The sequence below is a fragment of the Symphodus melops genome (assembly GCF_947650265.1).
Source record: "Symphodus melops genome assembly, chromosome: 14".
NCBI lineage: Eukaryota > Metazoa > Chordata > Actinopteri > Labriformes > Labridae > Symphodus > Symphodus melops.
Genome location: NC_136704.1, coordinates 4,185,165 through 4,200,920, shown reverse-complemented (window position 1 = coordinate 4,200,920; position 15,756 = coordinate 4,185,165). Strand labels below are relative to the sequence as shown.

The 15,756-nt window shown below is 43.4% G+C and overlaps 1 protein-coding gene across 2 annotated transcripts in view; it reads left to right on the top strand.

Annotated features, from left to right (window-relative positions):
* Positions 1 to 11,716, top strand: part of mpp7a (MAGUK p55 scaffold protein 7a) — a 144,591-nt gene extending 132,875 nt beyond the window's left edge. For both annotated transcript variants that reach the window (XM_079360677.1, XM_079360676.1), the window contains 3 exons: positions 878 to 986; positions 2,543 to 2,686; positions 8,681 to 11,716. In XM_079360677.1, the coding sequence (XP_079216803.1) occupies positions 878 to 986; positions 2,543 to 2,686; positions 8,681 to 8,860 (433 nt within the window). In that variant the 3' untranslated portion in view covers positions 8,861 to 11,716. The remainder of the gene's footprint in view (positions 1 to 877; positions 987 to 2,542; positions 2,687 to 8,680) is intronic.
* Positions 11,717 to 15,756: the final 4,040 nt, after the last annotated feature.

Here is a 15,756-nt window from a genome sequence, read left to right as displayed (position 1 = left end):
GCACGCCGTCCTGTAATCTATATTCCTTCTCGGCAAACGCTGCAAGGTGTGACTTCATAAAGACCGGCTACTGTAAGCTCTTAAATGAATTTCCCATAACTGTATATGAGGGGGTTTTTTTACAGACTAAAGCCTCCCTTCTTAAACAAAATGCTGAGTAAAACTTTCTTACATGGGCAATTACAATAAAACTTTATTTTTTTACATGGCAGAAGTCACACAGAGGCACTCATTCTGCCCCGACACTCGTCATGAGCAGACTGCAAGCATACCACACAGTCCTATTAGCTCCAAATTCTTTCCACGTTTTTACTCTCCTCGCTGCTTTTTCCCCCCTTCTTGTTTTCGGCTAAAAATACACTGGTGGCTTTTCGTTTTCGTGACAGCTGATTGGTGTGAAATGGGGATGATTGTCTGGAGGAAAAGTGTTTGTTTGCTTGTGTCTGCTTGCTGTCTAAATCCTGGTGGATTACAGGACGGGCGTTTTGGCATGCAGGGGCTTTGTGGTCTTTCTGGAACAAACAGGTGTTACTGATTGAACGGGGGGGAGGCGTAAGAGATTATATAAAAAACATGCCTGCCAAAATGTCTGGTTTTTAGGTTGTGCTGGAGAATGCTATCTTCAGATCTGTCAGGGGCTGAAAGAGTAATCCTCCTGTCTCTGTGGATTTGTTGGATTTTTATGTTTCATTATTCCTGAGATGAATCTCAGCAGCGTGCTGACACACTCGTCCAGATAAGAATAAGAATCTAACTTTACTCCCAAAGGTTGTTAGTGTTGCAATGGATACTAATCCTTGCACAGAAAAATATTTAAAAAAAAAGGTTCTGGACAATCTCCTCATCTCTTTATATGTCCTTCCAACTTGCCTCTTAGGTTCATCGAATACGGGGAGTACAAAGGGAATTACTACGGGACAAGTCTGGACTCGGTACGCTCCGTCCTCTCCAAGAACAAAGTGTGCCTATTGGATGTCCAGCCTCACGTAAGTGACGCAAACCCCAATCTTTTCCCTTCATCCTCCCTTCCTCCTTCTATTTTAAGATCTTTGGCACCTCTGCTCCTTGCTGTCAGATGAAGATCTCCATCTTCCCTGGCTCTCCTTGGCTTCTTACTAGGTTACTAAAGCAGCTTTTAGAGGGGGCAATTACTTTAAATGTTCTGTTTTTGAAGATTTCCTTTTTGGCTTCTGTGTCTTGCGCTGTGGCAATCAGTACCAACACAAATGACTCCTGAGCAGCAGTCCCATTAAGTCAAGGCCAGGCTTGTATCGTCTTGCTTTTTGCCCCATAAGATGCCTTCATTTGTTTCTACTCAGTGTTTAAAGACACCCTGGTACAAATGTGCCATTATGAAGATTACTGTTCCCAAAGCCCCTTAGGCCTAAGCAACGGTAAGAGTCACTCCTGGAGCCTTCTGCTACAGTGAGTTACAAGAGACTGGAAGCTCTTGGATGTTTGAAGCTTTCTTTTTTGGCCTTTTTTTGTATTGTTCTGTCAGCAAGCCCCCCCCCCCCCCCTCCTCTCCACAGGACTCCTCAATGACTCAGTGTCAGACCACTTTATTGCTCCCCTGCTGACTTACTGAGTGGCTCATGTGAGCTGCGATGAATTCCTCCCCAGCAGGTCCTCTCCAGCCTCTTCTTCGGGTTTTCATCCTTCTTCCTATCAGTTGTTGGTTTATGACCCGGCGCCTGTTCGCACAGCGTGGAGCCCTGGTTGCGGTGCATGAACCAGGAGGAGAGGCCAAGCCTGACGCCACCGCTAACCAACTGCAACCTCTCTTTCACCTCTGGAGGAGCAGATTGTAGGTGTCGTTTTGTGCAATTGTCCCCGTTTGTGGAGACACGAAGGCTGGGCAGATTTGGGAACGCGTCTTTCATCTTCTTTCTATGCGTGCGAAGCACACGCCAAGCAAGACCTTTGGAGGTTTGTTTGATCCACCCGTACATTTAAATGATGGGTTCCACCCCCGAAAACTGATCTGTCTTCAGAAACCCAAGGATCCAATATTTTCACCTCTCCTTCCATCAAAATTATTCAACTTATCTGGATTGAAGGCGATGTGTTTTCATTTCATTCATCCATCTTCCCAAAAAAAAGCTCCTCATTTGGATTTAAAGGCGTTCGTTGACAAAATCAGATCAGTAATATCTCAACGGAGCTTTACGTCAGCCAAGATGTCTCTTATCAGTCACACATGTCTTTAAAACCTCCAAAGGGATGAGGCCTGATCCGGATCATAATTAGATGCCCAAACGTCTTCAGCGGGTTCCTTTGACTCAAAGTAGCAGCTCAAGCTATCACTCGACCTCCTCACAGGGGGGAGCGCCTAACCACTAGGCCATCTGCGCCTCAAGTGGCTAACTTTTCACCCTGACTTTACCCAGACTTTTACCATCTAACACATTTTGTGGTCTGATGAGATCCCTCAGATACATCCACAACGAGAGACTAAAGTGTGTCAGTAACAGCTCATACTCCTTTCTGCTTTTACCTTCATATTTGTTTTTTCCTCCCCCCCCCCCCTCTCTCTCTGCAGACGATAAAACACCTGAGGACGCCAGAGTTTAAACCCTTTGTAGTGTTTGTGAAGCCTCCTTCTGTGGCGAGATTGAGAGAGACCAGACAGAGCGCCAAAATCATATCAGGCAAGGAAGACAAGGGAACCGCCAAGCCGTTCACGGTAAGAGACTTAGAAGAGACGACGAACCAGACTTTGAATTACTGCATCTTGAAGGAAGTCACTCACATCAGTTTATTAGAGTGTTAGAAACACAGCTGGTTTAATTAACTAGTTAATTAGCTTTAGGCCCGGACCGTCACTGCTCTCAAGCTACACACTCTTCTCCCGATATGGATTAAAGATTAGAAAAGAAGTCTGAGACAAACAGATTGTGAACACTCAACAAACCACAGTGGCCCCGCTCCTCCGTGTGTGTTCAGTCTTTGTGCATTACACTCCAAACACACAGTCCGATGATGAGACGGTGTTTTTATGCTGCAGAAACACGTAACACCTAACAGATTAGCAGCCGCAGGAATAACAGAAACCCTATCTGTGTGTACAGTCAGAGTGTGTGTGAGTGATGAGGTCATCCTCACACACCTTTATCCCTGCCCTACGGGGACGCAGATGAAACCAATTAGCTGGTGTTTGGTGCTGCTGTGAAGCTGTCGGGAGGGGAGACAGGAGGGAGGGGGGGGATGATGGCTTTCCCAGGTCCGAGAGGCGTGGTGCACGTTCGCGTGTTTCTCTCACCGCAGGCAAGCGTTAAGGCCAAGATCCTGGTCAGCAGACGTGGTGTGATGGGACACGAGGAGGTAGGAGACTCGCGGGGAGAGCGAGGCTGACAGAGAGACGGGCTGTCAGAGAGACGGAGACTGAGTGACAAGGCACCAGCACAGCGAGCTGGGGCGCGAACAGTCAGGGAGGTGGAGGGGTTATGAACGAGTCTGCAGGTGTAAAGACAACATGGTAGGGTTGAATTCATGCTTATTGAAAACACATGTATGAAAACACACAACTGACAATTCAAATTTAAAACTAGCCATATTATTTTACTGCTTATATTCCCAGCCTCCTGCCGGCGTTCCCATCCGCTCTGCTTTCAAGTCCATCCGCAAGAAAACATGTTTCTGTGCTGTCAAGCATGCAGCTTCATGTTTACAAAGTTAGTTGTCACGGTGAACACACATGGAGATGGAAATAATCCCGAGCACGCTCACTCCAGGACCTTGTCTGTACTGCACAGGACGTTTACTGCTTGTGCCGACTCTGCAAGCTGCCGCACGCTAGGACAAGCTAACCGCCGGTGTTTGTCACCTGCCTGTCTAACAGTACGTCCATGCACCTTCATCTCCAGTTTGAAGTGTCCAAGCGTTGAATTGTACCCACTCCTAAACTCACCCGTGTGCTGTCATTGACTGGAGGAAACGCACCAGCTACCCGCCCGGACACGCCCCGCCAAAATAAAACATAAAAGGACAGAGGACAGAGTCTCTGTAGACGCCCATAAGTGATGATTAAGCAAATTACATTTTGGCATTCAAAAGAATGTAATTGCATATTGTCTCCAGCATGTAAATGGCAGACTGTGTTTGGACTGAGCGCACAATGATCTGTCCCATAGGTGACTAAGAGGGGGAGGTACAATCCCAAACATAATTGTACCAATGGACAACCCTAAACCCCATGCAAACATGTTTTTTATAAAGACACCCAATGATGCTCAGACTCGATCTAAAATAATTCAAACTGCTGCCGACAGGACTGAGCACCAATCAGTGAACACCGTGAGGGGGCGGCTGCGGCTCAGTTGGTCGAGTTGGTCGTCTCTCAATCTGAAGATCGCAGGTTCAATGCCCAGCTCTGGCAACGTGTCCGATGTGTCCATGGCAACTTAAAGGCAGGGTTGGTAATTTTCTTAAACTATCATGATTTTAAAGGTAGCGTCCTTTCACCCGGCCCCTCCCTTCTGTGCTCCTTCAAAAGCCACGCCCCTCACTTACATGCACGACTACCATTGGTCCAGAAGCAGATTTCAGCTCCTGCTTTGAGTGCATGCATGGGGTAGAGAGGTTTGATTGGTTCAATAAAGCGTGCACCAGGTGCTGACGTTGGTTGAAGTTGGAGAAAATGACCTGCACTACCTTTAACCCAGAATTCTTCCTGCTGCTTCGTCAGTGATGTATGAACACATACGAACTTAGTAACTTCTGATGGTCTCTTTACTCAGCAGGCTCTACTGTCAGTGTGTGAATGTGTCGGTGTAAAAGCGCTTTGAGTAGTCAGAAGACTAGAAAAGAAGTCCATTCACCATTCAACATAAAACAGCCCCTCCACCTTTCACAATAACCATCCTGATTGGTTGAGGCAACAGCGATGTGACGTCGTTAAAGTTCGAGTCATCCTCGCGCTGAGATTGTTCGCTCTGCTCTGTCAAACACCCGAACGCTTCGAAAGCGTGCAGCGAGGTCACAGATGAAGATCTGCTCAGACTCAGATCATCCTATAGATGTCTTCCATCTCTGCCAAGCTTTTAAGGCCTCCACACAGACAGAAAGTCAGCTTCAATAAGTCACGTGGTGAATTATCATTTCACCTCTGTTTGCTCTGCGCTGCAAAGCAGGAGTCCTAAGAACAATGAGCTCAAGTTGTCAGGGGAGGATCAGCTCTTACAGTCCTCACTGTTGCTGTTATTACTCACTGTCTCTGTAGATGCTCCAAATACTCTCTCAAGAAATACAAATGTACCTTTATAAACCAATGAGACAGACAGGCATATTTCAGCCAGGTAACATTTTGTGTGACGGGACGTAGAGCCGTTAAACGTCTGTGGATGAAAGAGCGTTATTGGGTGAGTGGTCTCAGACATGAGTTACCCTCTGGGGTCTGTATTTCTCCTCCGCAGAGAGACAGGTCTGCTTTAATGATAAAACTGAGGAACAGTCGTCTCTTTGTTCCAGCAGAGCAGTCTGACTCTGGCCCCATTGTTTGAGCTGGAAACGATTCAGAGTATGTTTTTCAAAATAAGGAGCTAAAGCGTGACGTAGAGAGAAGCAGAACTGTAAGAGGAAAGGAAGTCTTCAGTGCTGCAGTGCAAAAAACAACAAAAAACATGCAATTGTCTGGATTTTTATTTATTTTAATTTTTTGACTGGAATCAAAGAAGCAGGTGTCCCCGCGGAGGATGGAGTGGGAGTGTGTGTGTGTGTGTGTGTGTGTGTGTGTGCTGGTTTTATGTCTGAAGATGTTACCTGAGTCTGCTGTTTTGTGCCACTAAAGTGTTGAAAAAATTTATAGTCCCATCAAGTCAATTTTGATTTCTAGACTGAATTTATCTATTTTCATTTTTTTTGAGCTGTTAAAAAAACGAATCACAGATGAAATAAAGAATAAAAATGAAAGCATAAAAGCTTTCAACACAAGTGTTACAGTTTAAGGAGCCTCGTGTCGTGCAATGAAAACGACCATCATTCATCTTTGCTGGTGTGAGAAGCACAAAACGCTGCGTCATTTCACGTGGGAATAAAGTCACCTGACCACACTGGGGATGAACGCGTCCGATTTGGCCCTCGAGACAAAGTGTCCCTCGAGGAGAGACGTGTGGCTCAGGTCAGTGGATGGCCGTCTGTTTGTCTTCTTTTACCTTCACTCTATCAGTCTCTCCGCTCTTTTACTCAGAAACCTGAACATTTCCAATTATTTCCTTCATCTGCTTTTCGCATTTTCTTTCCATCTTTCTACCCGGCTCTCGTTAAAGCGGCGTCCTGCTGTGATTAATGTTGTTTTACCTGAAGTGCCCTAACTGAAGTCAGACACGGAGACTTGTGGTGGGTATGGTACGCAAAAAAATAAACACACAAGTCTCCCAGATTCTTCTTCCAGGACAGGTCAGGGGGGTTACTCTGGACACAGTGGACATCTGGTGAGTCCAGGTCCAAGAGGGGAAGTCCTGCGCGGGGGGGGGCTCCGATCCAGATGACGGAGAATATGGTCCCTCTGAGAAACGGTTTTCACTGCAGGCCAAGAAACCTTCTGCCCTCCCTGAACTGTCTGTTTGGCTCAGCCTGTCCTCTGATAAAACCATCACACCTCCCTCACAGAAGACAATGAAGCTTCAGACAGAGTCCACTTTTTGTAACATGCGAGACAGCCTGTCAAGGAAAAAAAAAAAAAAGCAGACGGGGCTTTTGCCGAGCGTAACAGCGAGTGAGCGTTTATATTTAGCTGCGCAGCTAATCCATTATAGAGCGGAAAACCACCAGAAACATTCTGAAGTAACTCCTGGCGGGAAGGAACGTCTCCAAAAATTGAGCCGTTTAGGAGTTTACAGCTTTAACGATGCTGTGTTTATGTGTGTACACATTGTATACACACACACACTGCGGGATCATGCATCTTTGTGTGTGTGTGTGTGTGTTTGGTTTTCTGCGCCTCAATGTGCATCTGTGTGTATTTATAATTGTGTTTGGCAAAGAGGGTTTAATATAAAACCATATCTGTTTTCCGTAAAAACATAAATCTAAATCAGTGCAGCCTCTTCAGCTCCGCTTGTTGCACTGAGGTCAGGACCGGCCCGGGCCCACACAGCTGGATCCACCGCACAGAGATACCTGGCCTCTTTGAGAAAGCTGTGTCTATGAATACAGGAGCCCCAGATAGGCAGTGTTTACTCCCAGCCTGATAAAAATATGGTATTTGCCCATAACTCACAGTTACAATGCGGTTTTCTTCTTTGCACTGGACCGCTAATTTGCATATTGAGATGGAAAAGTCCTCATCCCCCCCGTGAAGGACTCCCCTCAGCACGGAACCATTTTCTTATTTTTAAATCAGCAAACATCGTGTAAAATGGATTTCTAGTGATTATGTATTTTGACTGCTTTTTTGCAGTCCTCACCTTTGACTTCAGCTGCGTTCGTGTGCTGCTCGGGTGGTCCAAGTTTCTGAGTTGGAAAACCGTTCTTCCAACTTCAATGTGTCATGTGATTTCACTTCGGATTGTTGTAAGAACAGCAAAAAAACGGTGTTCATACCGCGATAAAGATCTGTTGAATTTAACTGTTACAGGTTATAGCTGAGCAAAAAGCTGATGTGCAATACGGGAATTGGTAAAAAGTATGTAAACATTAAAGAAAGAATGTGCAACTTTTTGATCCAGTAGATGTCGCTCTTTGGCACGAGCATGACACCAAAGCAACTCGAGCTGCATTGTTGTGCTAGCAGGCTAATGCTAGCTCATAGCTTTACAAATTTATGTAAATTTACACGAAATGACCATGATCTGAAAACACTTACGTGACAAATAAGCAGTGAGTACATGCAGGACATTATTCTTATTTTCCCTCGCTTGAATAATTCTTATACACAAGGGGAGGAGTCAGTCAGCCGACCGGCCCGTCCATGTAAACACGATGTAGATACGACTCAGACAGCGGGACTCAAGTGTCACACTCATTGCAGACAGTCATGACTCAGAGAGTTATTTTCAGATAAGGATATGCTTGATTTCTGCGGTTCTGACATCAAGTTTATCCAATATGTCCGACACCACATGAATGCACCATTATCCAATATGTCCGACACCACATGAATGCACCATTAGGCCCTTCTGCAGACCGGACTGGCCATCCTGTCCAGTTTTGGCCCTTCAGCTTTACGTCCAGTGGGCGGAGCAGCACGTTCACATGCTCACAGTTTGAACCTCTCTCCATCACACATAAAATCCCAGGCCAACAACAATGTACACCCTTACACGTACATGTCTTTATTTTGGAAAGCATGGTTATGTTTTCTGTTTATTCAAAGATTTTTTTCACTTTCTTTGTGAATCGGATAACCATGAGTATTTTTTGGAGGAAATGATGAAAATTCCTTGAGGTCAGCTCGTTGCACGGGGAGGTTTTAGTGTGTGGTTAGTGCCAGGGTTCATGTGTGGGTACTATGTTATAACAGGCTTTTTTTTTACAGGCCACATTATGTTTATTTGTGTGTTCAGGGCCATGTAATCTGTGTTTACTGTATGTCAGTTTGTCTCCCCTCTTGTTTACTGCGGCCTGTGTTGTCTTTTCACAGTGTGATGAGTTTGGACTTTGCTTTGTGCATCTATCTTTTTTTAAAACCTGCCTTCTTTCTTCCCTTCTTTCTGTTTTATTTTTTTCGTGCACCCTGCAGGAGGAGGACTTTGAGGAGATGGTGAGAACAGCCCAGACGATGGAGAGTCAGTACGGTCATCTGTTTGAAAAAGTCATAGTGAACGATGACCTCTCGACCGCCTTCAGCGAACTGCGGCAGGCAATAAAAAAAGTGGAGATGGAGACTCATTGGGTTCCAGTTAGCTGGACTCACTCCTGAGACGGTAAACGGAGAAAAAGGGAAGGGATCTTACACAAACACGCAGGTTTTTATCTTTTTATGTCGACTGTGGCTGGTGTAGGGGGGATAACGGTAATAAAACAAGACAGTGCCAGTTGGATCTGTCGCCATACCTGAGCTGCACACACAGGCGTTTGCCTGGGATCAGGTTGGATTCAGACCTACGCCGTGGTCTGGATATGGATCTCCAGGTTGGACCAGATCTGAGCGAGTTGAGGCTAAAAGGGGCCCGTCTCGAATATGAGCCTTGGACATCGATCTGCGACTGAATCGGGCTCCCACCACCGTGGCCACAAGTTCGGAGCTGTTCTGGTCCAAACCAGAATGTGCATCGAGCCTGGATGATCACGCCAGCGGCAGTCCTTCCAGCACATCAGCAAACATGTCAGCCAGGCCTCCATCTTTAGTGTGATTTTAACATTAGACAGTTAGCAACCAAAGGGATCTTTTTTATGTTTGACAACTTACATGTCTGTAAAAGAACGCAACCTCAGAGGGGAAGCGCGGGAGACAAGAAAACGGATTTTCCTTTTTTGCTGTTTGGCTATATTCACATTCTTCCATCGCGCTTCCACGACTTTTACTCCAAACACGGTTAAATAAACTCTCAGCACTATGTGTAATTTTATTTAAGAGAAATTAATATATTTTATGATATCCTCCAGTTGTGTTGCTCTGCAAACTTTAAATACACATATCATGACTTTAAGAGCAACCTGATCTACACTTAAACCCAATTCTGGCAGATTGTTGTTTTTTAACACTGGAGACGTCTCTTCTTTCATTCAGTGTTTTGATTTAATCCCCCCATGTCTTGTTTTTCCCCTGAAAAGCACATAGAGAGACGTTTTATTTAGGTGTTATATATTCCATTTTGGGGCCTTTTTGAAAAGCCAGTTTTCATCTGAAGGTGCCCAGCATAACAGCTTTGCCATTTAAAGTCCCAGAACTGAACACTTTTGGCTGTCTGCTTGTAGAACATGTTCACAATTGTGTTTTATTAGGGTGGAGACTTTGTTTTTATTCACATAAAAAACTGCTTAAGCGCCGCTGCCGTCCAGGTTTGTAACTTGCAGGAAATCTTGAATAACTGCTCCTGACTTGAGGAGAATCTCCAAGTCCCAGTCAAGCTCAGCCATTTTTACTGTCTTGTTTAAGTAATTAGTCCTGTCTGTGAGTATCACAGCTGTAGCTAATAATGTGCAAATAATGAGGAGCAATAGTCTACACATTTTGAATTGAATTGAATTGAATTAATAAAGGCTGCCACACAAAAATACCAAAATATCAGAGTGTATCTGATGCTTTTTTTGAGATATAAGAAGGGGCTGCACGCTGAGCTGCTGCTGTCTGATTTTCATTTTAGATAGGAATTCCTTTTTTTTATCACTATAATTCAAATAAGAAAATGGCCGTTTGGCTGGGGGGGCTGCAAGCTGAGCTGCTGCTAACATGAGTCCACAGCCGACTTTGATCCTTCACCCATTTAAAGTACTGTATGTTTCTCGAAGGAGGTTGAATTGACATGAAACTCCAAGAAAGTAGTTTGCTGGAAATGTGAATGTCAGTTAGAGGAACTTAAGGTGAAGACTCTTCTTTTAAGTAAAACACAAGATCCTGGTACGTTTTATTTGTTTGTGGTTCTGAGCTGAAGAAAAGCAACAATCTTATAGCTTAACCCCATTTTTCCAGTCTTATAGACACTTACATTTAAAGAGTGACACCACTGTTTATGTCTGTGTGTTATGTGTTAACGTAAAGCCATCAAGCATTTAGCCTAGCTTAGCATAAATACAGTGGAAACAAATGGCCAGCACCATTCAAAGATTTCTTTTTTAAATATGCCTACAAGCGTTTTACGTTGGTGTTTCAGACACTTGTAGTTTCTGAGGCCTCACCGGCACTCTTTTCAAAATTAAAGATTTTCCTACAGATCGTGTCTCGTACCTGCATCCTCTTTGCTCCGGGTGTGATCCGGCAATAAACACTTTCAAATGTAAAGCAGCAGTAAGAAGTAACCGAGACGTGTCGGTCATACAGCGCCCGTTGTCAAACAGACCGTAGTCATAGAGACGGGATGGACGAGCAGCACTTTTCTTCGCTTCATGCCACGGCTGCCGAGCTCACAGCCAGCGTTTTACTGCCCAAAAACTTCGCTTGGTGGACATTTTTAACTTTTAAGCTTTTATCTGACCTCTGATTGATTTTATTTTTTAACCTTGGAGAGTTACATTTCACTGTGTGCTTAGCTAGGCTAATAACCTTTTAAGCTGCACGTGCAAACTTTCTGACTCAGAATAATTTAATTTCCCACAGATTCATTCAATTCTTTTTTTTATGTATGCTTTTTGTTTTCCCCATTTGATTACTTCCACCCCTATAATCATCCTCAGATTGTTCTTCTCTTTCACTATATGAGCTGTATGGCCATCTCAGGTTGCATTGCCCAAATTCCTTAAACTCATTCATTTTGTGTTTTACTAAAACTATGATTTTTGTATTTGATTTTTGCTCATTTTTAAAAAGGGTTATATGGCGTTTATATTCTGTTATTTAATGACATCACACATTTAAAGGGACGCTAACACCACGCACCTCTTTATATAGCCTCTTCTTTTATTCACGATAGTAACACATTGAGTTCAGTTTTTATTATTTCATTTGTTTCCCTCTTCATGTGTTGCCTCTCTGTCAAATGTTTGTCTGGAATCAGATTGGTATAGTGATAATTTTATTTCCTTGCTGTAAATGAAAATGCTGTTTATGAGCAAGTCGTATGATTACACGTTATTCTTGATAACTACTACATTTTACATTAAAGAGAGCTCAACTCCGCCTGTGTTTCTCACTGTTTTTGAGGTTTTTCATGTCGTCAGATGGGCAGCAGTGGAGGGCAGTGATGTGTGAGGTGGAACGGTATGAGGAAAATATTCCAGTGTTTCTGGGATTTGTGCCCTTGAGTGCCATTCACATCTATCGTTGTTCTGATTTTAAGACAAATATTCCAGCTACATCTCTCAGCCGCCTCACTCCGGAGTGAACACTTGTGTAAACAGAGCTGACACCTTTCATGTCGTAAACGACGAGGCTGCAGAGTGTAGTAAAAGTCAATCACGGGCTGTTTTTCTCTTTTAACGCACCGCTACAGCTGAACTCTGTTTAGATCAAATCTGAGTACTTCCCCACATTTCAATCACCTGTTATGCTATTTCATGTGGTATTTGATAGAAATCAATGCATGTTTGTCTTCAATACTAAACATTGAATTGAAGGAGAATCTGAGGAAAAGAAAATGAGAGATGGAGAGGCAGCGGTTTGGTGCTTCTGCAGCATGGCTGTCACTTTGTATTCAGAATTAAATTATTCATCTTTAAATGTTAGAAAATTACGACTGAAAAAAGAAGACCTCTTCTTTTTCGAAATATTAAATCTGTAAGCGTAATAGGCCGTAGGAGAGTTTCCATAGTGATCCAGAAGAGGGCGGTCTAAAAAATTCCTCGTCATCCCGACCTCGTGCATGCTCAGTTGACTTCTCAAATAAAAAGACGTTAATTACTGGAGCGGATGTTTGACACACTGAAGCATTTTAGAAGCACCCTGATCATTATTATTATTATAATTTTTTTTTTTACTTCTTTTTTACTTCTTACCTTGGTTGGCCTTTACATTCCCAAGAGGTCAAGGTGAGCTGATGTGTGAACGCAGCAGGTGATAGTCTGGAACATTGGACCTTTATTCTAACATTTAAAGCGAGGAAAGTAAAGACGACCACGGTCATGTCCTGACCATGACTCTGTAGAGTTCATGCATGTAAGCACAGACCCGGTTTTTTTTTAAAGGTTTATTTTGGGGCTTTTCTGCCCTCTTTGGAAAAACAGGACAGGGGGTGGAGCCAGAAATCATTGAAAGAGAGAGGGAGGGGAATGACATGCAGGTAAGGAGCCACAGGTCGGATTCAAACCCGGGCCGCCTGTCTGACGGACTACATGGACCACCATGCCACGCCTCCACATCCCTGTTATGGATTTCTATTCTCCATCAGACTATCAGTGTATTTCACCTTTTTCCACAATGAACTTTGTTTATAAGATGAAGACAGTCATTTATTACTGAACTAATTGACTTCTGTCTGCTGTTCTTCGAGGACTCCTCTACATTTTTTGCCCTGGTGCAGGACTCACTTTAACCTTTTTGTATTTAGACCACAGTTAAACTGTGGCTTTCTCAGGTTATTATATTTTTTCCACTGGTTTGTTCTTATTTTAAAATTGTCCTCATACGTTTTGTAGAGATATTAATTCAGAATTAGTCTCCTCTTCCTCCTCCTTGAGCGTGTTCTAGTCCAGTCCTGACTGTCAGGAAATGTATGTGTGAGAAGAGCTGAAGAGAAGGCTGTGTGTGAACTCTTTGACAAACTTTGACTTTATCAGATGTCTGAAAATACCTTTACTAATTTGCATTGAAATGTAAAGTGACTTGGAGCTTAGCATAGTATTTTTTATTTTTTTAATTCTTTAAAAACCGTGAGCAGCTACTGTACTAAGATGCTCCGACATTGTTTTATGGGGTAACGGAAAATAAATATGAAAGTGGGTTTATTAAAATATTGTATGAAGAAAAAGGCCTGCATGCAGTAACTGCTCAAATCGGCAATTGAAGCGTCCTGCAGCAGCTGTGTGTCAAATTACTAACTCAGCTGTCACAGGACCTCTGAAAACAGAAACTCTGCGAACTATGGGGCGGATGATGGGGGTGGTAAGTGCATAACGAGAAAACCCAATTGAGGAGTCCACAATCCTTGGCTTGGTGAAGATCCCAAACAATTTCCCTCCCCAATCCAAGTCAAGTCAGCTAACCTTCACATTTCCTCTGTTTCAAAGTGTTCTCTTTGATAGCTGCTTGGATCGGGGGGGGGGGGGGGGGTTAAAGCTTTGATGAATCAGGATGCAGGAGGAGGTGCTGGGGAAGTTCAGGAGGAGGTAACAGTTACTCACAGAGATTTGAAGGGAGGAACCAGTTATCTCACATCTTCATGTCCTTCACTCACTTTGTCTTCCTTTTTAAGTAGCATAACAGAGAAGTACAGGAACATGGTGCCACCACAGAGTGTCCACTGATCATCTGCAGGTTAAGTGGGTGAGTGAGTGAGTGAGCACATTTTTTCCCTTTCAAAAGTCATGAAGCTCAATGATTCATGTTTAAGACAAGACCAACAGCACCGTGCTTTGTCCTGGGCATTTCAGACACACTGTCAACGTTTTATGTGAGTGTAAATTGAGTCTGTTTATTTTTTATTTCACAAAGTCATAAGCTGGTGAAGGTGCAGGACCTTTTAACAAGCGGCAGCCTTAGGTTGAAACAAAAGCTGAGGTGCAAAACACTGCATGTCATTTTTGATTGCGAAAATTAAAATGTTCGCAGCCTGGTACAAAGAACCATTTCTTCATCAGCACACAATGTACGGGGTTTGATTATTTTAAAACTCGCAGTTTTTTGATTTTATAAAGGAGAGGAGTTATGCAAAATTAGAGGCGTGGCAGACTCAACTGCAAGCTGCAGCAATGTGTCAGGAGGCTAAAGGCCAGCCTCAGCTTCAGCGCTTTGTCTGTTGATAAGTTGACCGAAAGAATGATAGTCAGCATTTCCAGTTTGGTAACCTCCATGGATGAGCTCCCACAGCTGCCCTTCAGGAAACCAATAGGTGACGTAACTCAGGCTACATCCCTTAATAAGTCCACGCCCCTTAACTAGTGATGAACCAATTGTAAAAATTCTGATATTTAAAATATTTCGTTCAGATATTCAGATATTGATGCTCTTTCATTTCATCTACATAATTCTCTGTGTGTCTTTCTCAAATAAGCTATGCGATTGGTTTATTAAATCTTGTTAGTAGTCCCCATTAAAGCAGCAAAGATTAAATAATCAATTTATATTATTATATTACATATAGTTAAGTGTCTTGCCAAGGGACACGCAGACATGTAGACACTGAGGTGGGACTCCATCTCACAACCTTCTGGTTATAAGACGAGAACTCAACCCGCTCGACTACCGCCGCCCCGCAATCGTTCGAGACAATTTTAGTAATTTTGAAGTATTCATCCCAAACACAGTAAAGGGAGACCAGGAGTGGTGAAGTTCAAATCCAAGCTGCAACAAAACCGCGTCAGGAGATTAAAATCACTTGAAACTGTGAACACATACAAATTCATTGAAAACAACTCGTTTTACGTTTCTATGGAAACGGATAGCGAGCTGGATAGCAGTTACATTCTAGCAAGCGCTAGTCTGGTTTTTATCTGTCATCAACCTGTTATTAATTTCCATCTGCTGTCTAATCCATTTGCACAACAGCATGTGAAAAGGATGGTCAAACAGTGTTGCTTCCTAAGTGGACAGTTTGATTTCACAGAAGTGTGATTGACTTGGAATTACATTGTGTTGTTTAAGAGTTGTCTTTATTTTTTTGAGCACAGACTGACTGACAAAGACAGACAGACAGACAGACTTTCTTGATCCCGAGGAAGGTGCTGAGCTTCTAGTAGTATGTGTTGTTTATGCATGTACAGTTGTGTTTGAGGTGGGGGGGTAGTGCCAGAGGTGTGAGAACAGATCCGCCTTTGACTGAGGACGACAGAAACACGTGTTCTCAAGTTTACATGGATAATGATGGCCAGGGAGTTGATCACATATGCTCAGCTACTTAAGATGAGGGATGATGTAATACTGAAATGAACAATGTGCTTACATTGAGCTCTGCATATTTGGTTAAGGAAACAGCCACATGCATTACCATACAGAAAGTAGTAGCAAATAAAGAGTGTCTTTCATAAATCTTTGTGTAGTTGCATAAAAGTCTGCCTGCACCCCCT